At 37.8% G+C, this 20720-nt stretch overlaps 3 protein-coding genes and 2 long non-coding RNA genes across 6 annotated transcripts; 3 read left to right on the top strand and 2 right to left on the bottom strand.

Moving 5' to 3' along the window:
- Positions 1-9011: 9011 nt before the first annotated feature.
- On the top strand, positions 9012-12326 carry LOC126605858 (UDP-N-acetylglucosamine transporter ROCK1-like). The gene is made up of 6 exons (XM_050273315.1): positions 9012-9239; positions 9338-9613; positions 9887-10085; positions 10170-10313; positions 11292-11366; positions 11868-12326. Exons 1-6 carry the CDS (start codon positions 9109-9111, stop codon positions 12027-12029), a joined length of 987 nt encoding a protein of 328 aa, XP_050129272.1. The 5' UTR covers positions 9012-9108; the 3' UTR covers positions 12030-12326.
- LOC126605871 (uncharacterized) lies at positions 10745-11931 on the bottom strand. Its single transcript, XR_007617056.1, has 3 exons — positions 11839-11931; positions 11570-11663; positions 10745-10890 (listed from the first exon to the last, which is right to left on the bottom strand). It is a non-coding gene; the product is annotated as an uncharacterized LOC126605871 (long non-coding RNA).
- A 139-nt stretch (positions 12327-12465) lies between the features above and the next one.
- LOC126605864 (uncharacterized) lies at positions 12466-13501 on the top strand. The gene has a single exon (XM_050273318.1). The coding sequence runs from the start codon at positions 12664-12666 to the stop codon at positions 13180-13182; it is 519 nt and encodes a 172-aa protein (XP_050129275.1). The 5' UTR covers positions 12466-12663; the 3' UTR covers positions 13183-13501.
- A 185-nt stretch (positions 13502-13686) lies between these two features.
- LOC126605852 (BTB/POZ domain-containing protein DOT3-like) lies at positions 13687-17301 on the bottom strand. Of its 2 annotated transcripts, none has more exons than XM_050273309.1 (6): positions 17028-17301; positions 16870-16939; positions 15868-16763; positions 15502-15760; positions 15303-15431; positions 13687-14248 (listed from the first exon to the last, which is right to left on the bottom strand). In XM_050273309.1, exons 1-6 carry the CDS (start codon positions 17162-17164, stop codon positions 13880-13882), a joined length of 1860 nt encoding a protein of 619 aa, XP_050129266.1. In that variant the 5' UTR covers positions 17165-17301; the 3' UTR covers positions 13687-13879. The 2 variants fall into 2 exon arrangements, with proteins under 2 accessions (XP_050129266.1, XP_050129267.1); XM_050273310.1 differs by having other exon boundaries at positions 14099-14235.
- On the top strand, positions 15652-17013 carry LOC126605865 (uncharacterized). Its single transcript, XR_007617050.1, has 4 exons — positions 15652-15798; positions 15898-16054; positions 16315-16503; positions 16604-17013. It is a non-coding gene; the product is annotated as an uncharacterized LOC126605865 (long non-coding RNA).
- Positions 17302-20720: the final 3419 nt, after the last annotated feature.

The raw sequence follows: 20720 nt of genomic DNA, 5'->3' as shown, positions 1-20720 counted from the left end.
TCTTCTCCATTTATGAAACCCTAGCTATCAAACATTCCTCATGCATTAAATATTCAATCAATGTATATTAGGATTGCATTGTTTTAAGGTTTTGCATTTATGTCTTAGTCTGGTTTAAGCTTTAAATTCATTTTTAGACCAAGCTTTTGGATTCAGGTTAGATTATTCCTTCAACTGTTTGACTGGACAATCTTAATGGTCATTTAAATCCAGATTTCTTGTGCATATCATACAATCATATCATATTATTGATCATGTTGATCTCTGTGCCACAAGGTGAAAAGCTTAAGAAGAGCTGCCATTTAGTGAAAACCGAAGAAGCTCATCTTGTGTAAAGTGAGGTTGCACAAAGGTAAAGCTGCTCTGTAGATAGGGATCTAGGAATTGAGCTTGTGTGGTCTTTATATAAACCTTGTTTACGCTAGTGGATTTGACTAGAGTAGAGTCCCAGTTTTTTTACCCTAGAGGTGGGTTTTTCCGACCAAAAACATCAAGTGCAATTTATCGTTTTTCAAGTTTACTTATCTTACTTTTTGCTTGTGATATATGGTCATCATTATTGACAAATAGATAAGTCCATGCAACTAAGATTGTCAGAGTTAAAATGTGCACTGAACTGGATCTTAGTTAACTAGGAATACTTCAGTAAACTGAGCCTTGAATTGACTACTTCCGCTGTGAGTAAACTTAAATATCTGATCTTAGTTGATGAGTGTTGATAACTTGTCAAACAAGCACGTATATAGATTTTAGATTGTATGTTATTCCACTTGATACCAATTTCAATTGGTATCAGAGCTTTACTCTAAATATACATAGAGTGATCTCTGGGAGCTACTGGTAGTGGGTGGAATCTCACCATGGATCATGATCGTGTTGCGGGATCTTGCAACTATCTTCTATTCTTTAATGGTACAAATTATGATGCTTAGAACAAGAAGTTTCAAATCTTTCTCGAGGATCAAGATCTTATAGAAGTTGATTGTCTCACCTTTGAGTGGAAGGCTCCATTGAGGCTAGTCAATGGAGAGTCTGTGATTAAGCCAAAAGGAAAACAGACTCAAGGAGAAATTTCTTCAGCCATGGCTAATAGGAAAGCAAAGAATGTTATTGTTTTTTCCATTTTGTCTAATCAGTTTGCTCATGTTCGATATAGCACAACTACCAAGCAAGCTTGAGACAAACTCCGAATTCTTCATGAGGGTGATATATAAGTGAGAGAACTAAAGCTCCACATGACTCTTTCAAAATTTGAGGATTTGAAAATGCTCGAGTCTGAAACTTACTCCGTCTTCTATGAGAAAGTTGAAATGTTGACAAATGAAATCTTGGGGTTAAGGAAACCTATTAACGAAACAACCATTGTTCAAAAGATTTTGAGATCCTTACCCAAGAGATTTCAAGCAAAGAAGATTGTCATTCAAGAGTTTTAGGACCTAAATGAGATCAAGCATGAAAAATTGGTTGGAAAACTCATTACCTATAAGATAGAGCTTGATATGGATGAAAATGACTCTAAGAAGAGAAAAAATGTGGCCCTTCAAAGTGTTGTGAACATTGAGAGTGTAAGTGACTTGTGTGGACAAACCTCAGAAGAAGATCTTGCCCTACTTGTTAAACAATTTAGAAAGATTATCAACTATAAGGGAAGAGATTTCAAAAGGATTAAGGAATCCTCTAGAAACCCAAATCACTAATCACGTAGAAAACTCACTTTTGGTAGACAACAAGGAAAATTTACAAGTAGAAAATGATAAATCTCCCTCAAGAGAATCTAGTCTTTGTTTTTCTTATGGTGGTAGTGGACATAGGTTTCCTGAGTGCAAACAACAGGGAATCAAGTCAAAAAAAGGACAAAGCAATCATGGCTACTTGGAGTGAAAGTGAAGGTGAAGAGTCTATGCATTCTGATAAGTTGTCAAATGATAAAGAAAAAATTGTTGCTTTTGTTGCTCCAATGAAGGAAATGTCTCCATGTGATGATGATCTTGTGTTGAATGACAATGAGGAGATGACTTATGATGACCAAGAAATGCTGAGTTGCAGAAAGAAAACAAGTCTCTTCGTCTAGTCAGAATTGAACTGGATGAAAAGATTAGTTATCTTGAGGCACATATTGAGGAGCTAAATGAGAAGGATTTTCATTACAATGACAAAGAGGAGAAAGATGATGTTATTGCTGCTCTTGAAGCTCAAGTTCAAAAATTGCTGGAATCTCAAGAAAACTTGATGAATCAAATTGATGTGTTGAAAGCAAATAATATTTTTTTTTATCATAAGGCTAATCAGAAACAGCTACTTAGGCTAAATGAGGCAAATGACAATGTTATTCGTCTTACTATTGGGGCTGAAAAAAATGACAAGATGCTAAGTCTTAGGAAACTTCATGGTGACAAAAGTGGCATTGGCTACGTGAAAAACAGCTCAAGCTCAGCGGTTATCAAATCAAGATTTGTGAGAGAATCATTTCCTATGACAACTAAAGTCAATCCAAGCTCAAGTATAGATTTATTCCCACATGTCATCACTGTGGTGAATTAGGCCACATTCGTCCTAAGTGTAGGAAACTTCACTCTGGGAAGAATGATAGTTTGAAGAATCAGGTGGATTAACTAGTCAATGAAGTCAACATAATTGCTCAACTTGTGCAATCATCCAGTATGGAAAGTGTGAAGCCTCGCTCCAAACGGGTTCATAAAGTTTCCAACATGTGCCTTGTTGTTTGCAATGTTCTCTCTGCCACCAAACCAATTGTATGGTATCTTGACAGTGAGTGCTCTTGTCACATGTATAGGGATAAGATAATTTCCTATCTTTTTCACCTTTCAATGGTGGTGGCATTATTTTTGGTAGTGGAGACAAGTCCCAAATCATGGGAAAAAAGTATTGTTAATATTTTTGGTCTTCCTCAGCTCAAGAATGTTAGTTATGTAGAAGGGTTGAAGTCAAGTCTCATTGCATTAGCCAGTTATGTGATAAAGTGGCGGATGAAGTTTGCTTCTCCAAGAAAGGTTGCCGAATTGTGGACCAACATGGAAAGAATATTTTGGTTCTTTCTAGATTTGGAGACAATTGTTACATTGTTGATGCTCCAAAATGTTGGTGATACCCCGAAGTGTAACAAAGCTTTTGATGATGTTAGTGTGTTGTGGCACAGAAGACTTGGTCATGTTAACTTCAAAGATCTTCAAAAATTGTTTAATCATGAGGTTGTTAAAAGGCTTACCTCATCTTTCAGTTTCTAACTCCTATGTTTGTGGATCTTGTCAACTGGGAAAACAAACCAAAGTGGCTGACAAGAGACTAAATGATATTGCAACTAGTTTAATTGTGAGGCTGTTAGAGGCTTACCTCATCTTTAGTTTCTGACTCCTATGTTTCTGATTCATATATACCTGGTAATTGTGGATGACTACTCCATATATACCTGAGTGTGTTTCTTAAGGGAAAATCAGATACTTTTTAACAGTTCATCACCGTGTACAAAGTAATGCTAAATGAATCTCTGACTGGTCGTTCCTCTCTTGTCAGAATCAAAACTGATCATGGAACTGAATTTGAGAATGCTCTTTTTGATGAATTATGTTCAACCAATGTCATCAAACATGAATATTTTGCTCCTATCACTCCTCAACAAAATGGGGTTGTTGAAAGGAAAAAATCATGTCCTAATTGAGATAACTAGAGTAATGTTGAATAACAAGAACTTGGCTTAACACTTTTGGGCTGAAGCTATGAATACTGCATGTTACATCTCTAATCGCGTGTTTCTCAAGCCTGGCACTGATGTGACTCCTTACGAACTATGGAGAGGTAAAAAGCCAATGCTCAAGTACTTCAGAGTGTATGGAAGTGTTTGCTATATTCTAAAAGATCGAGAACACCTAGCCAAGTTTGATACTAACAGTGATGAAGGAATCTTCTTAGGGTACTCCAACACCAGCAGGGCATAAAGGGTCTACAACCTACGAACAAAAATCATCATGGAGTCCATAAATGTTAAAGTTGATGATTCTGTTATTCCTCCTACTCCTGATGTTGAAAATGTTGATTTATTCTCTCCTTCCTCGAACGATAATGGTGGTGCTTCTTGTCAGTCAAGAGAGCAATCATAAAGTCAATCTAGCTCAAATCAAGATTCTTGTATAGTGTTTAGGGATATGCCAAAATGGGCCCGAGGTCATCGAGTTGAGGAAATTGTAGGTCCCAATGACCAAGGCATTAGAACTCGAAGACAACTAGCTGATAAAGTTGCAAATGTTTGCTTTGTCTCCCAGATTGTGCCCAAGAATATTGAAAATGCCAATTAGGCTGGATGTATTGATAATCGAACGAGTATTTCAGGAGGAACTTTCTTCGTTGGGAACAATTTAGTTGCTTGGCACAACGAAATACAAAATTGTGTCTCTTTGTCTACTGTCAAGGTGTGAGTATATGCCTACCAGGGGTTGTTGCACTCAATTACTGTGGATGAAGCAAATGCTCAGTGACTATGGTATCTCTCAATCCACCTTCCTTGTTTATTGTGACACTATGAGTGCTATTAATATTTCCAAGAACCCTGTCCAACATTCAAAAACCAAACATATTGATATAAAGCATCATTTCATTAGAGATCTTGTGGAAGGTAAAATTCTTACCTTAACCTTTGTGCCAACTGAAAAACAACTAGCTGGCATATTCACTAAAGCACTAAATAATCGAAGGTACGAGGATCTTCGACGGTCTATTGGTCTTTGTGATATGATTTGAATAGGTTGTATAGCCTTGCTTCCAAGAGTTGAATGTTTTTGTCTAGTCTATATGCATGTTTTGTATAGACAGTTATCTCATCAGATAACCTCATTTTTCTCTCTGTATTCATCTCTTATCTGTCATACACTGTTAGTAATATATGGACTAGCCTTGGATAATCTTTCATTGTGATGTCAAAGGTTTTCCCATCTCTCTCTGATGGCCTCTGAAAAATCATTTTTGAATTTAATGTTGTTTTGGTCCTAATTGATTGATAGTAGCTTTACTTACTCTATAATTTGGACCATGTGTCAATTCTCTTATTTTTGTCCTCTCCCCAAAATCAAAACAAAAAGTCAATTGGGAGAGTGTTTTATGAAGAGGGTATTTTCAAAAGAAAGTATATACTATCAAATTGAAAAATCCCTTCATTTGGCCTTCCATGTAATGTCATGTGTAATGCTTCAAGATCCCCCTCCGTAGGTCATGTATACATTCTCTTAAATATCAATGGTGATTCATCAAAATTTCACCTTTATTCAAATGACCTTGGCATTTCTCAAATTGGTGCCTCACTCAAAGTTTTGCACCAAAGTTAGCTTTTCTTCCAAGGCTTATGCCTTGCTTTTTGCGAGTTTTGTCCATTGTCCATATTATGTAGGAAGTGTTGTTTCTTAAAGTCAATGGATTATTAAAAGCTTGGTTAACTTTGGAAATGCTTTTGAGATTATGTGCTTGGTTATATGAATTCAAGATGGATATCACCAATCCTATCCCCTTACCTTGACACATCACAGTTGCACCTTGAGCAAGTTTTCATCTCTGTATTACTGTCTTTGTATGCCCTTGAAGAGTTGTCCCTTGAGAATTGCATTGCATATTATCTTGTCAAACACTTGTCTTATCAATATCTCTTGAAAGCATCGATATTCAAACTATTTTATCCCTTTCATGGCTTATGCTTTAGCTGTAGTTTATTGGTGCAAAGATTCAAATGTTATCTTGATCTCTATCATCTTAATAAGCCGTTTTCGATTGTTTGGGTAGATTTGTCTATGCCTATGCTCAAATAATGTTTCGATGGTCATATCTTCTTTCTGTTGAGTCATTATCCCTCATCAGATAAATGAAGTTATAATTTAGAATTATGGGGGAGTGTGTTTTCATGAAGCGCATCAATTCTGGGGGAGTTTCCTTTATAGGGGAGTTCAATCACAATGCATGTATCTTTTCGTGTTTACTTGTTGCAAGTCTAATTGTTGCTACACTTTGCTTGGGCATATCCATATGATCTAGTGCATATTCTTTATCCGTTGTGCTCCTGTTGTTCTTGTTCTATGAATTTGCAGCAAAGTTGACTATTCAATGCGATTTTTCACCTTGTGTTTGTCTTACCATGACAAAATGGGGGAGAAATTTTTTTGTGGTGCTTCATACCTTGCAAGCCTTTTTTTACCCATGATAAATTTCACTTGTTCTCGTCAAGAGTTGTTCATATGCAAGTTCATATGCAAGATTCATTCATTGGCTCTTCTCTTGAGTGTGGGTGAGTGAAATAAGTTCTAGGCTTGGGGTATTTTGTCAAGGAAAGCCAAATGGAGAGATTGTAAAGTCTAGTCTTAAGGGTTTAGCTTTCCTTGACAAATATTGTATTTGTGTACCACATTCTCAATTTAGTTTTAGACTACATTATTTGATTATGGGATGCTGCTACTGGGATTAAACGTTCAAAGTCGTGGCTCACCTCACTTCAAAAGGTTTGTTTATGCGTGTGCATTTCATATCTTTATTTGTGTTGCATTATGTCTAGTTTAATTGTCTAGTTAGTTTAGTGTGCTGACTTCTAACTGTCTAGGCACACAAATTAAGACAGCCCACATGGGCTGACTGACACCTTTATGCTGGTAGTCAGTTTCTGGTCATTGATCTGTTTAGATTTATTTTGCAGCTGACAATTATCCTTAGGATAAGTTGGCTGATGGAAAATCTGATTTCCTTTGGTATATTTGCTTCTAGGGTTGTAGATTGTTCTTTAGGAGGGGAGTTTAAAGTTTATTTTTGAAGAGGGTTGCTTTAAGGTTTTGAGCTTGCATCTTATCCATATATGAAACCCTAGTTGCCAAACCTTCCTCATGCATTAAACACTCAATTATTGTATATTAGGGTTGCATTGTTTTAAGGTTTTGCATTTATGTCTTGGTCTGGTTTTAAGCTTTAAATTCTTTTTTAGACCAAGGTTTTGGATTCAAGTTAGGTTCTTTCTTCAACTGTTTGATTGGAGAATCTGACTGGTCATTTGAATCCATATTTCATGTGCATATCATAAAATCATATTATATTATTGATCGTGTTGATCTCAATGCCACAAGGTGAAAAGCTCAGAAGGAGCTACCACTTAGTGAAGACCGAATGAGTTCATCTCGTGTAAAGTAAGGTTACACAAAGGTAAAGCTACTTCGTAGATAAGAATCTAGGAATTGAGCTTGTGTGGTCTTTGTATGAACCTTGTTTACACTAGTGGATTTGACTCAGTGGAGAGTCCCCATTTTTTTTAACCCAGATGTGGGTTTTTTCGCCAAAATCATCATGTGCAATATATTGCTTTTCAAGTTTACTTATCTTACGCTTTGCTTGTGATATATGTTTATCATTATTGGCAAACAAATAAGTCCATGCAACTAAGATTGTCAGAGTTAAAATGTACACTGAACTGGATCTTAGTTAACTAGGAACACTTCAGTAAACTAAGCCTTGAATTGACTGTTTCCGCTGTGAGTAAACTAACATATTTGATCTTAGTCGATGAGTGTTGCTGACTAGTCAGACAAACACGTATGTAGATTTTAAATTGCAGGTTATTCCACCTGGTACCAATTTCACATTCCTCTAACAAGAGATGCTATGGAGATTTTTCTGAAAGTGAAACTCTACATGGGCTCCCTGCCACTTCATAGAGTCTCACTTTTGAGATTGTGTCTTTTTTTTTTTTTTGAGTACATCGAAATTTTTATATTAGGGAGAGGGGGAGTTCGGCTAAGTCATATAATGGGCACCCTAATTTGGTATCGAATTTGTGATCCACGAGATTCGAACATAAGATCTCTCACTTCTAAGCGAAGAGAAATATCATCAAACCATAGTACTGAGTGGCTTTGTGACTGGTTTTAACTCATAGATTCTAGAATTTTGGTTTGGTGTACATGAATCTTTTTTCTGTTCACGTGGTTACAAACTTGGTCCTCCTATAAAATATTGGAACAAATTTAAGAACAATGTGGTTTAGTGTTCTGATGGTTGGGCCATTCTTTGTCAACTCTCTTCCCTTAGTATAAATTATTGTAAAATATCCTTTGTAATAGCAAAACAATTGTAAACTTGTAATATTGACACTCTATATATTGTTTCACCTATCTTAAAGACTAAAAACTAATATTAAAATGCATATGTGTCACTTAGGGCTACGATTTAGTGATATTTCTGTTCACAAAGAAATGTTTGTTAGCCAAAGAAGGGTTATAAACATTGTTTATGGTTATGACTATGATTTCTAGAATCAGAGTAGGAATGATATTGATTCCATAAAAGTTGTTTACCAAATACTCTTGAATCAGATTGTTTTTTTTTTAGTACAACGGTATTTTTATAATAAGGAGGGGGAGTTCGGCTAAGTCATACAATGGATAACCTAATTTGGTATCGAATTTGTCATTCACGAGATTCGAATTTAGGACCTCTCACTTCCAAGTGAAGATGAATATCACAAAACTGTAGTATATAAAAACTTTTTACCTCTTTATTATATCCATAATTTTTTTTCTGTCAAATAATAGATTTTGTTATATTAGATGTTAGATGAGCCACTAGCGGATTTTGAACCCACGCCGTCATATAAAAGCTCAACACCTTTTCATTACTGTAGTAAATGACCACTTGGTTTGATTTTTTTTTCCTTAAAAAATACTTATTTTTAGTCACCGTTCCCTAAAGGTTAGTATCCTTGTAAAAATGTTAAGCGAGATAGAATCCTATAGCCACTCAGTATTATGGTATTCACTTGGAAGTGAAAGATTTTATATTCGAATCTCGTAGATGACGAATTCGATAGCAAATTAAACTAACCATTGTGTGACTTTTCTGAACTCCCGCTTCGTTTAGTGTAAAAATATTAATCTACTCAAAAAAAAAAAAAGATAAAAAAAAACCCTGTATCCAAACGACGCCATTTTACTATAAGTCGGGACCGCCCCAGCCCCCGAGTCTTTCCAAAGTAGAAGCAAAGGACGATTCTGAACAGAAATATACGGAAAAAATAACGTCAAGCAAATTACAGGAAAAATCTCCAACGGTCTCTCTCTCTCAAGGTCGCCGCCAAAAATGGCGGCCGCCAAGAAAAAAACTCCGGCGCCGCCGAACTCTGAGCAAATGAACTCAAGGGTCTGGCTCTTTTCCCTCCTACTCACACTCCAATACGGAGTTCAGCCCCTCATCTCGAAACGCTTCACCAGGTACTCCCACCCCCTTCCTCGATCCCTAACATTTTCACCCCAAATCATCCATTGATTCTCTGAAACTTGTACGTTTCGTCTGCAATTTCTTCTCGCAGTAGGGAAGTGATCGTAACGTCGTCGGTTCTGACGTGCGAGATAGCCAAGGTTATCTGTGCCCTAATTTTCATGGCCAGAGACGGTAGCTTGAAGAAGGTGTACAGAGAGTGGACTTTGGTTGGTGCGTTGACCGCCTCGGGGCTCCCTGCCGCCATATACGCATTGCAGAATAGTTTGCTGCAGATTTCTTACAAGAACCTTGATTCCCTCACCTTCTCAATGCTCAACCAGACTAAAATCATTTTCACTGCCCTCTTTACGTATTTGATTTTGAGGTATGTGGGATGAACACATTGTAAACTCCGAAATGTTCATGTCGGGTTAAGTAGCTATGGTAGTTTTTAAAGAGCTCTAAGGCATTTGAATATTGATGGTATGGTACCCATTAGACTGGTTTTGGTGTGGTTTGAGCCTGCAATGAGCCTGCAATGTATTGGTTTTTGGTTTCTACTTGATGGATTAACGTAATGTGAGATGATTCGGAGAGTTCTGAGGTGTCCGAGATTACCCATTAGATTGATCTTTGAGTGCAAATGTGTTGTGTGTAGGCAGAAGCAATCGATTCAACAGATTGGGGCGCTCGTCTTGTTGATTATGGCAGCTGTCCTTTTAAGTTTTGGGGAAGGCTCCAAAAAAGGGACTAGTAGCGGCAGTTCTGACCAGATATTGTTTAGTGGGATTATTCCCGTTTTGGTGGCCTCTGTGCTCTCAGGTTTGGCGTCCTCTTTGTGTCAATGGGCTTCCCAGGTAAGCAAAACGTTTCGGTTTTTGTAGTTTGAAGATGCTATTCCCTAGTCCGGTCAATTTAACTTTGCTGCTCTTATATTCCAGGTTAAGAAACACTCATCGTATTTGATGACCATAGAGATGTCTATTGTGGGAAGTTTATGCTTGTTGGCTAGTACCTCTAAGTCTCCAGATGGAGAAGCTATCAGAAAACATGGCTATTTTTATGGATGGACTTTGACGACTTGGGTAATGACCATTATGATATTTGACATTTTCCTTGAGTTTTGAATATTTGTTTGACTCCTTTGGGGCTATAGACGGATGAGGAATTTGCAACTACCAAGGGAATTTAGGATAAATTGGTTACAAATGAAGCCCAAAGCATTGGATGGAGGGATTTTAAATGCAGTAGATGATCATTACAATGCATAAACAATTTCAAGTAGTCATTTACAAAGGAGTTTAAATGCATTGTATCTGTCCATTCAAATGCCTCCACCAAAACTTTTGTAGTGCGTTTCTAACTAATTTAACTTAAATCCCTCATCCAAACATACCTGGAGTTTCTTTAATTGCTTAGGAACACACACATGCAATACCCAAAACCACCAAACCATTGGTTTAGTTTCGAAGGCAGATAAAAAATTTTTTTGGATGGTCATGCTGCTCCTCTCTGGTCAGTTGTTATTGTTTAGATATCCGTCTGCATAACATCTGTTTTCCTCTTTCTTTCTTTCTTGGTGTTGTGTTTTTTTTGCTGGCTCTCCTTTGCTGTTTACTTGAGTCTGATTTGTAAGTTGTAACCATAGAAACTATATAGTCCCTGTTCAAAACACAATTATTAGTCGGCCTGTTTTATCCCAGTTGTTCCAATTCGACATTCACCTCTCCCAGACCCTGCGTAAAGCGGGAGCCTTGTGCACTGGGTACGACCTTTTTATAGGATTAAATCTGTGACAGTAATTATCTTACGTTAAGGAAAGTGGTGCATACTGGGGTTTACTTTCTATGTTGTATTTGAAACATCCTGCTTCAAAATAAAATAACTAAAGGAATAAAAGTTCTCTGTACCATCCATCCAAATTATTATTGAGAAGATATAACTTTTTAATTAATAGTACTTGGCAAAGAAAACAAATGTAATGTTATTCTCTATTAACTATGCGTTGCATGAGTTATGGTGTGCCTTTTCAAATAATAATAATCATTATTTATTTTTCTCAGATCCCAGTTATGTCCAATGCCCTTGGTGGAATTCTTGTTGGCCTAGTCACAAGTTATGCTGGCGGCGTTAAAAAGGTAAGTTTAACAAAATAAGGATTACAAGAGCAGTTGCTCGATGCTCTCAAGCTTACTATTAGCTTTTTTTTGATATTTTGTTGCAAACTGAGGCTGAAAGCGAAGAGAAAGGGTTAAAACTAACATAGTATATTAATTCACTGCTATGCTTGATCACTAGAATCAACATGCTACCTACTTTAAGAAAACAATAGCTAGGTTACCTTGATCTTCTTTATTCACGGAACATCTCAGCTGAATAAGTTCTCCGTAGTTCTTAAGTTTCATACTGTTCTTCATTGAAAATTCTTTCAAAATCTGACAAAATATGCCAAATGGTTTGGTAAGTTAAATCTACCCTTTGCCATGCACTTAGAGTTTCTGAGTGATCATTATGGTGAGAATGGCTGGAAGATAACTCGCTCCAGCCATAAACAAATTTCTTATACAGTTTCATTCTTGCAAAGGCCAATGCAGTTTTAAATGTACTTACCGCAGAAGCTCTATCTAACGTGGTTGCAGGGGTTTGTTATTGTTTCTGCCCTTGTTGTTACCGCTATGCTGCAGTTCATTTTTGAAGGGAAACCACCTTCACTGTATTGTGTCCTGGCGCTTCCTCTCGTGGCCAGCAGCATTTCGATATACCAGAAGTATCCATACCGTGTTAAAAAGAAAGACGCGTAAGTCCTGTTGCAACATCGGGGGAGTTGTTTTAGCCCCCCTGATCGAAACGGCTTTAAATGGTTTGGACATATTGGAGTTAGTTGATTCCAGAACGGTGGAGAGGTATTGGAATTTATTGATTCCAAATACAATCACGCATTGTTTTCGGGTTAAATATTTGACCCGGGTTCTCATTTGGTTAGATACCTCTTTGACCGGTGTCGCAACTGATACGAAGGTAATTGTAATGTTTTCTTGTTGTAATAGTCCAACAGATAAATGAAGATTTTTGAGATGATGATTTATCATTGCAAGAAATTGGTTAAGGTCGTTTTGGACATGTGAAACGAAGACTTACAGATACTTCAATTAAAAAATACGATTATAAGACAGAGGCTCATGGTAAAAAAGGTAGAGGAAGACATTGGACGATATAAACAGAAACTTCAAGAAAAGACATCCAATGATGACCGTTGGTAGGTGATTCATGCGTGTATTATTGGGCCGTTGCAACCTTATTTTAGGCTCCGACGCCAACTGAGGCCCACTTCCACTGAGAAATGAAAAGTGAAGCGCAAAGCTCCACTCACACACACAAGGCTCTTCACCCGCAGCTGCTCCATCGTACCAAATTCAGAGAGGAGAGAAAATCGACATGGGAAGCAGATTGGGAAGGAGGGTAGTCCACTTCGCGAACCTACCCATCAAGCTTTTGATGCCCAACAATTTCGCCAACATCACAGAAATCGCTCTCAAAACCATCCCATCGGCCTCCAAGATCGAAATCAAGCGCGTCATGGAGTCCCTCTACGGCTTCCAGGTCGACAAGGTCCGCACCCTAAACATGGAGGGCAAGAAGAAGAAGCGCAGCGGTCTTCTCATCGCAAAACCCGACTATAAGAAGGCCTACGTCACCCTCAAGGGCCCCCTCTCCCTCTCCCAGGGCCTCTATCCCATCGGAATCGTCCAGCAGGACCGCAAGCAGCAGGCGGCCAACCAGTCCAAGTCTGCCGTCGTCGAAGAGGGCGAGACCGAGAAGCATTGGCTTTACGGGAACAAGGAACGGCAGCAGCAGCCGCAGAGCGCTCGCAGGGGTAAGAGCAGCGATAAGGGTTCGGCTGTTTTCGGCGAGGGCGCCGCCAAGTTTCCCTGGAGCAACATGAGGTTTCGCTAGGCAGGTTTGAAGAGATTTTAGGGTTTTTATTTGAAGATTTCAAATTTGTGATATTTTAGGGTTTGATGAATTATATGGCCATTTAGTGGCTATTTTGCTAGTGAACCTCTCTTTGCTAGGACTGCAGCATTTGGCATTCGATTAAAGGAGCATTTCGGTGTTATGTTTATTGTTAATCTTGTCTTATGATGCATTGTGCAGTTATGTGTTTTACTTAACCTGGTAGTTGTTCATAAGGTTTGAAATTGTCGAGGACGGAATTTTAGTGGGATTATAATGACATATGATATGAAAGAAATGTGTTTTGTTTGGTTGGCAATCGGTGTAAGGTGTAAAAAAATGACGCTTCTCCTCAGCAAGTTTATTATATTTGTCCATAAAAGTGTTTCGTCGCCTTGTGTGATCCAGTTCTGAAAATTTGCAGGCTTGGAGTTGTAGCAAAGGATATAGTGAGCTAGGTGTTCTATGGGAGTCAGGATTATTGTAGGGAAAAGTAAGGTGTAATGATAGGAAAACTTCCGACATGTTCTCTTTATTTCTTTTGATGTATAATTGATACATTACGTATAGGTATGCAATTACGAATTATCAACTATCCCCAAGTGTTCGTAAACAAACTAGCTGATACAAATGATGGTCGTGAAGGTGTAAATCCCACATCGTGTGGAATGTCTGTGCCTCCTAGGCTAATGCAGTTTTAGGACATTGACGACCTTTGTATGGAGGTGGTTCTGCGTCTAGATGGGTTGGTTCTTTGTTGGTTGTTTCTAGGTTCATTTTCCTCAACTTTTGTATGGAAAGAGTTCTTGATTTTTCTCCATCCCAAACTCCAACCTGATACATTCTTTTGCTTGTTGCTTATTATCCTTTCATACTCGTGTTGCAGTTCAGAGTAGTCCCTCTGCAGCTCTGCCATCTTTATTTTTACCTTCTCAAGTTCTGCTTTAAGATTTTTAATCTCTGCATCTGTTGATGAGTGGTTCCCCTCCTGTTCAGAGTTATCGCCGCTTGGTGATTCCTTACCTTGCATCACTGTCCTCATCTTTACTTGCTCTGAGAACAGAACCTGCACATGTTACATAACCGCTTTCTACAGTAAGAGATGTCAATTTTGATGGACCTCGTTCTAGTTGGCTCTGAGATTATGGGCTCCATGTGTGATAAATGCAATGGTCGCCAAAATCTCAGTTAAGTGTCTACGCCTTTTTGAGGATTTTACATCTCCATTATGATAAGGGTATATATAGTACAGTATTTTCCCTGTTTGTAGGAATGCTATTAGAATTAAGGTTTTTGAAAATTTTCTGTTTATTTGATGATTTTAGGTATTCTATTCAAATGACGTAATTTTTCTTTCATTTCAAAGGGACAACAGTTGAGTGATTTTTGACATGCATCGGTCAATTTAGCCCATACAAGATTTAAATGTCTAATTAGGGTTCGTATTAGAGATTCGGGTTTGAATTTATCTTTGGATGGTCTTTGCTGCTATATATTTAATCACGCTGGTGTAATTCAATTTTTTTGTTTTTCCGGTTACAGTGTAATTCAAATTTCACTAGAGAACTCTTAGTTTGAAATTTGTTCGGTTACTTTGTTATACAATACTTTGTTTCTAGCATGTTTTGTGTGAGATTGAAGTCTTTCCTTCCAATTGCTAGATTATTCAACCCCAGACCTGCCAGAGCTCCATATCATGTTTTCATCACTTAGCCGGACGCCTATATGTTTACACTTTGAATTCAGTGTGCATAAAAAGTGTGCTAAGCAACAAAAAATGAGGCACTTATTTCAATTTGTGGTAGTAGTTAATGTTTGTTTTTTCGTTTTCTCTTGCCATGTATTTTCATCTTCTCAAAGGTCTCTAATTAGCTTCATTGATCATGCTGCTTATAAACTACAAGTCCCTTAGTCTCTGGTTGGTAGAGGTTCTTGGGTTACATTTCGTTTTCCTGTTACTACATGATAAACTTTAAATATACATATTTTGAATTTAATTGGAATGCAAGTGTTTAGATCTGTCATGGTAGAAGGTCTAGATTCCTTAAGGATATAAGTGATATCATAACATTTTAGACTAGGTTTCAGCATGGACCAATTCGAAACTTGAAAAATGTTACCTGGACAATGGTTCTCATAGGCAGTCGATCATTTTGTGCAGCATGCATGCATGCATCAAGTGATAGTTTATCGCAGTTCATTATTCTGCATAGCCTTCTCCTGTCATGCTCAGGCAGCGTAGGATGAGTCTGAAAGAAAAAGGGTTAAGATTTTAGGTCATAAATAAGGTAAAACTAGAGAAACAGGTGAGAAGGTAACCTTTAGATAGGTATCGATGGCTCTGTAAAGACCATCATCACATGTTCGAGCATTTTCTGGCAGTAATTCCGCCATTACATGAAACTTGGTTATGGAGAGTTTCGGGTCTCCTGCAATCTCTGATAGGTAGTTGTCTAAGAGCTTACTAACAGCAATTTTACCAGTCTTCTGTTGCTGATCTTGCTGCTCATGCATCAAGAAATATTCCACAATCCGTTGCACAACTTCAATGTCGTGCATTGTGCATTCTTCAGGTGAACTGTACTACACATTATGATAATTAACAAGAACATGAAGGTTGGTTATGCCAGTGATATCTATTGTATGTTTCCCATTCATAGTAAATAAAGAATGCAGAATACTCACTCAACCAGTTTCCCTTGATCTGCATTGTAGTACCTAGGAATCAGCAAATCGTTCACATTGGCATCTTCTAACATCATCCCGGCTCTCTTTTCAAGCTCTGAAATCAACGCTGGCGATGCAGAGTACAGCATGGCCAACTTTAACATCCGCAATAAGAACTTACACGGAAGAGCTTTGTTTTGAGGAGGTAGTATGCTTACTATGCTTTCAATAATTGCTTTTTGCTCCTTTCTGTATTCATAACCCCCGTCCTCCTTCCTCCTATTCAATACACTGAACTGCATGTCATTTTTTCCAAGCCCATATCCTCTTAGTCCTTCAAACTCCATATCCACGCCGGTCAACCATCTTTCTGCATAGTGCACGATACATTTACCAACAAACTCTGGTCTGTTACTCTTTGCCTTTATTGCTGCTATAGTCCTCATGAAATGATCTATTCGAAAGGTAGACACTTCGTCAAGCCACCAACCTTCTTGACCGTCTGCATCCCCAATGGCGTTTTCTCTGGAAGCCTTCCAAGCGATTGAGTCACAGCAGCGTCTGACAATTTGAAGATTTTCAGCCCACGGAGAGAGAGTTTCACAAGATTTAAGCACAGCAATGGTGTCTTTCCGTGAAGAAAGGACAACCAAGGTGAGAAAAGCTTCAGTCTTAGAAATGAGATTTCCATCCTGAACTTCTTCAGTCATTTCTAGAAATTCCGAGGCGCATCTTAACGGAGCTATATTGTTAGGGTTCAAGTCCACTGGAAGACCATAACAGAATTTTAAAATGATTTCAAAGGTTTCTGATCCGCCGGGGAAGTTTTCAAGCTTGAGGTCATAACCGAAATTTGAAGGTGAAGGATGAAATTCCATTCGACCTATGTAGCCACATTTCGATACCAAAGGATACTGCAAAAACAAAGAGAAATGGACCATGAACTTATTGACTAGTGTGTACATGTGTGTCGAAGTTATGTCTCGAGCCGTGCATGCTTGTATTGCGCTGTAAGTTTACCTTATGGACGTCGAAGGTGATGCCTTGAACTTGAATGGTTAGGTCTGTCGGGACATGAGAATTGATAAACCTGCACGAATCCACCAAATAAGTATGTCGTTACTCGTTATTGAATACATCCAAAGTTAGAATTTAGACAAGACATTCTCTCCTTGTACCATGAGTGTTGTTTCTTTTCGAAGCTACCGGCTATAGTGATGTGTTTGGTAGGAACAACGATGCGCTGGTCTTGAAGTTCGTCGGAGCCCTCGTAATCGGCCTCGGCCTCTGGAATTTGCGGTGGATTTAGGGACATGTTCACGGCGACGCTTTTGGCCGGATATGTTATGAGAGACGGTAGAGAGGTTTGGATGGAATAACATGATATAAGAGAGTGGGGACGTGATGTGAATAAATGAATGAGAAGTAAGTATGTGGTCGTGAAGAACGTAGATCTACTCCATATGAGGGTTGGTGGAGTGCCGTTCTCTAACTGTTGCTTGCTTGGGACTAATAAATTTCTAAATGTTATGTTGTTTGATGGAGAATGTGAGTTTATCAGCTCTGACAGCTCTATTGGAAGCGACCAACAGATGGTTGTGTGGCTATCAATATAGGAGGAGGAGTCTCTCTCCTCTTAATCTCTCTTCCCTTCTATGCCTCCTATTTGAACGGCTACGGTTAAGCCACGTCAACATTTTATATTGATTTTTATAGAGATAAAAAGACAAAAAACAAAATGTGAGAGGAGAGGAGAGAAGAGGATGAGAATAGGAAGGGAGAGAATCTAACTCCAATATATTAGTAAGAATCGGGGGACACATTTTTTTGACAAACTTTCCTACTACCCCATTCCACACACATATATAGGTTGTTTAGTCAAAATGGTCCTTAAAATTGGCATAACTCCTCACTTCGGTCATTGAGATTTGAAATTGATAGAGCTAGTCCTTGAGTTTGTCCATCGTCAATCATTTTGGTCATTTCGTAAAAAAATCTCTGTTAAATGAGGACCAAAATGACAAAGTTATCCTCAATTGAATAAACAATGAGACAAAATCATGTGACAAAAATTTAGAATATTTTTTGTCATTTTCTCCTTATTTAACAGAGACTTCCCATAGAATAACCAAAATGATTGATAGTGGACAAACTCAGGGATTAGTTCTATCGATTTTAAATGTCAGGGATCAAAATAAAGAGTTATGTCAATACCTTGTATAACTTTTGTGAATCTCATGTTTAAAGAGAATGGTTGTAAGTGTTGATGTAACATCTGATCTACTTAAAGGTTCCATGTGGATGCCTTGTGGATTGTATTTAACTTGTCCAGATCTATGCCAACAAGTTGTACTAATTTCCTTTTCAACAATACAGCCACATAAAAAACAGATAAGTCAACCGACCCCATGTCAAGCAAGAAATCGGCACACCGCTGAAATCGCCACCATCACAATATATTCCCAAAAATAAACTTTCCTATCAACAAATTTAACTCTTAATCTTCTACTTAAGGTCATATCTGAGAGTTAAGGTGCTTGGTAGAGTTGGAATCTGGGTGTCGAATGTTTAGTCCGGTGATGGTTTGCCAAAAAATTTGATAAAACAACAACAAAGCTTTATCCAACTAAGTAGGGTTGGCTGTATGAATTATACAACGTCATTGCGCTCAATTATTTCACATGCAATATAATTAAAGAAGAAGCGGCAAGAAATCGAGAAAAGTAATTGGAGAATTGGTAATTTACGTTTTAATACATTATTTGCTCTTGCCATATCCCGAAAGTGGATGGTTTGGATTTTTTGTATCGTCCGGATTGACGCCACTTTGGTTTGTTGTGTTTGTTATGGGGCCGTAATATATGGATTCGAAGAGAATGGCGAGAAGAATAAGACTAATGGTAACCATGAGCCTGTCAAGTTTAAGGTAAAAAACAATGTATTCAGCTTCCGAAACAACGTTTTAATGTTTGTAATTAAAATCGGACTTTTGGTTTTTCGTCTGATTAATGTCATTTGCTTTCATTTTAATTACCTAAATCTTTTGAAATGGCGGGTGGTAATTTGTTTATTTAATCATTTGGTTTCTCATTTGTAATGATCTTTCAAGCTTTTAATCAATTAATCAAATTATTCTTTGGGATTTCTATCAAACTGGTGCACTCCAGAACTTTATCCTTCAAGGATTTACGCCTGTAATCCTTACTAGCTTCGTACTATGTCAAAATCTGACACTTTTTCATGGTATTTCAATAACTACCTATGGAATTAGGTTGACATTTTTTATGTTGGTTGACCAAATGCATTCTTGATTAGACTTGTAAACGGGTCGGTTTTATTAGGTTTGCTCGATTTCAATCAAACCCATTAACTTAACGAGTCGTCCAAACCTAATTTCTTAAGCTAATGGGTCACCCATTAACAATTTTTTTAATTTAAATTTTGCAGAAATGGATTAAAAGTGAAAAAGTTAAAAGAAACGTAGAGCGGATGTTCGATGAGGCAGAAGTTCTTCCATGTTTACTTGCACAATTTGCTGGTGGAGAATAATGGTTTTATTTTTATTTTTCAAGGATCGATACATGTGATGAGTTCCAGTCAAACATTGTAAAGCTTCCCAAACAAACACCAAAATTCAAAATCTTCCCACTCTCTTGGTCCTAATCTGCACAATAAAAAAACTCCAACCATCAAATAACTCAAAATTTTCAATTTTTATATAATTGAAAAATAAATATTTGATATAAATGGATGAAGAAAATGAAAAATGGGAGTGCTTCCTGGCTACTTTCTCTCGATGGTCAACAAGTGCTTCCTGGCCACCGGTCTGATATGAATCAACCTTAGATACCCTATCTCAAACTTGCAAGTAGCTTAGGCAATTGGAATGGAACAATGGCAGAAGGAGGAAGAAGAAGCTGAGCTCCCAATATTTTTTTGTAATAATATTTTTTTAATTCAAATGACCGTTAGTCCCACAAGCTCCATGTGAGCCTTTAATACAACTTCACAATTCCACTAATGCCATCTGGCACTAATACTAATTATCTAATTAACAACTAAACTCCCATCTTAACCTCTACTAAGTGATTAAGCTAATTACTTATTACATTTCATATCATTACCCCTCCCTTGAAGAACAACCTTATCCCCAAGGTTTAAAAAACAAAATCTGGAAATTTGGTAGTGAATTCATCAAAGTCTTCCCAAGTGGCTTCATTGGTTGTCAAACCCTCCCAAAGCACCAAGACTTGAACTCTTGCAACATTTCCTTCTTGTACATGCGCCTCTGCAACACTTCTTTTGGTTTCTTAGCTTCCAAGTTATCTGTGACTAGGTCAGGTAAAGCAACAATAGGAATGGTTTGAGAACCCAACTTCTTGTTCAAGCAGCTCACATGGAAAACAAGATGAATTTTTGTGCCCTCTAGAAGCCTGAGTTTATATGCTACCTTGCCAATTCTCTCCAACACTTCAAATGGACCATAGAACTTAAGGTGCAACTTGTGAAAGGCATGGGAGTTTAATGACTGCAACTGATAAGGTATCAATCTCAAATATACCAATCTCCCACAACAAATTCTCTCTTAGTTCGATGTTTATCTGCTTGATGCTTCATCCGAGTTTGAGCCCACTCCAAATTAGATTTCAGCAATGCCAGCATCTTATCCCTTTCCAGTAAAGCTTGTTCCACCACTTCTAATTTAGCTGTGCCCCTTTCATAGGTAGTAATGAGTGGAAAATGAATACTATAAACAACTTCAAAGGGAGTGAGTTTGGCAAATGTGTGGTATGAGATGTTATAACTCCACTCAGCCTAAAGAGGTTTCTAAGCACCGGTTCATAACTTCAGTTTATCCATCACTTTGGGGA

The sequence above is a fragment of the Malus sylvestris genome, chromosome 15, assembly GCF_916048215.2.
Source record: "Malus sylvestris chromosome 15, drMalSylv7.2, whole genome shotgun sequence".
Lineage (NCBI taxonomy): Eukaryota > Viridiplantae > Streptophyta > Magnoliopsida > Rosales > Rosaceae > Malus > Malus sylvestris.
The sequence above is the reverse complement of the archived record's forward strand: the minus strand, read 5'-3'. Positions and strand labels throughout refer to the sequence as shown.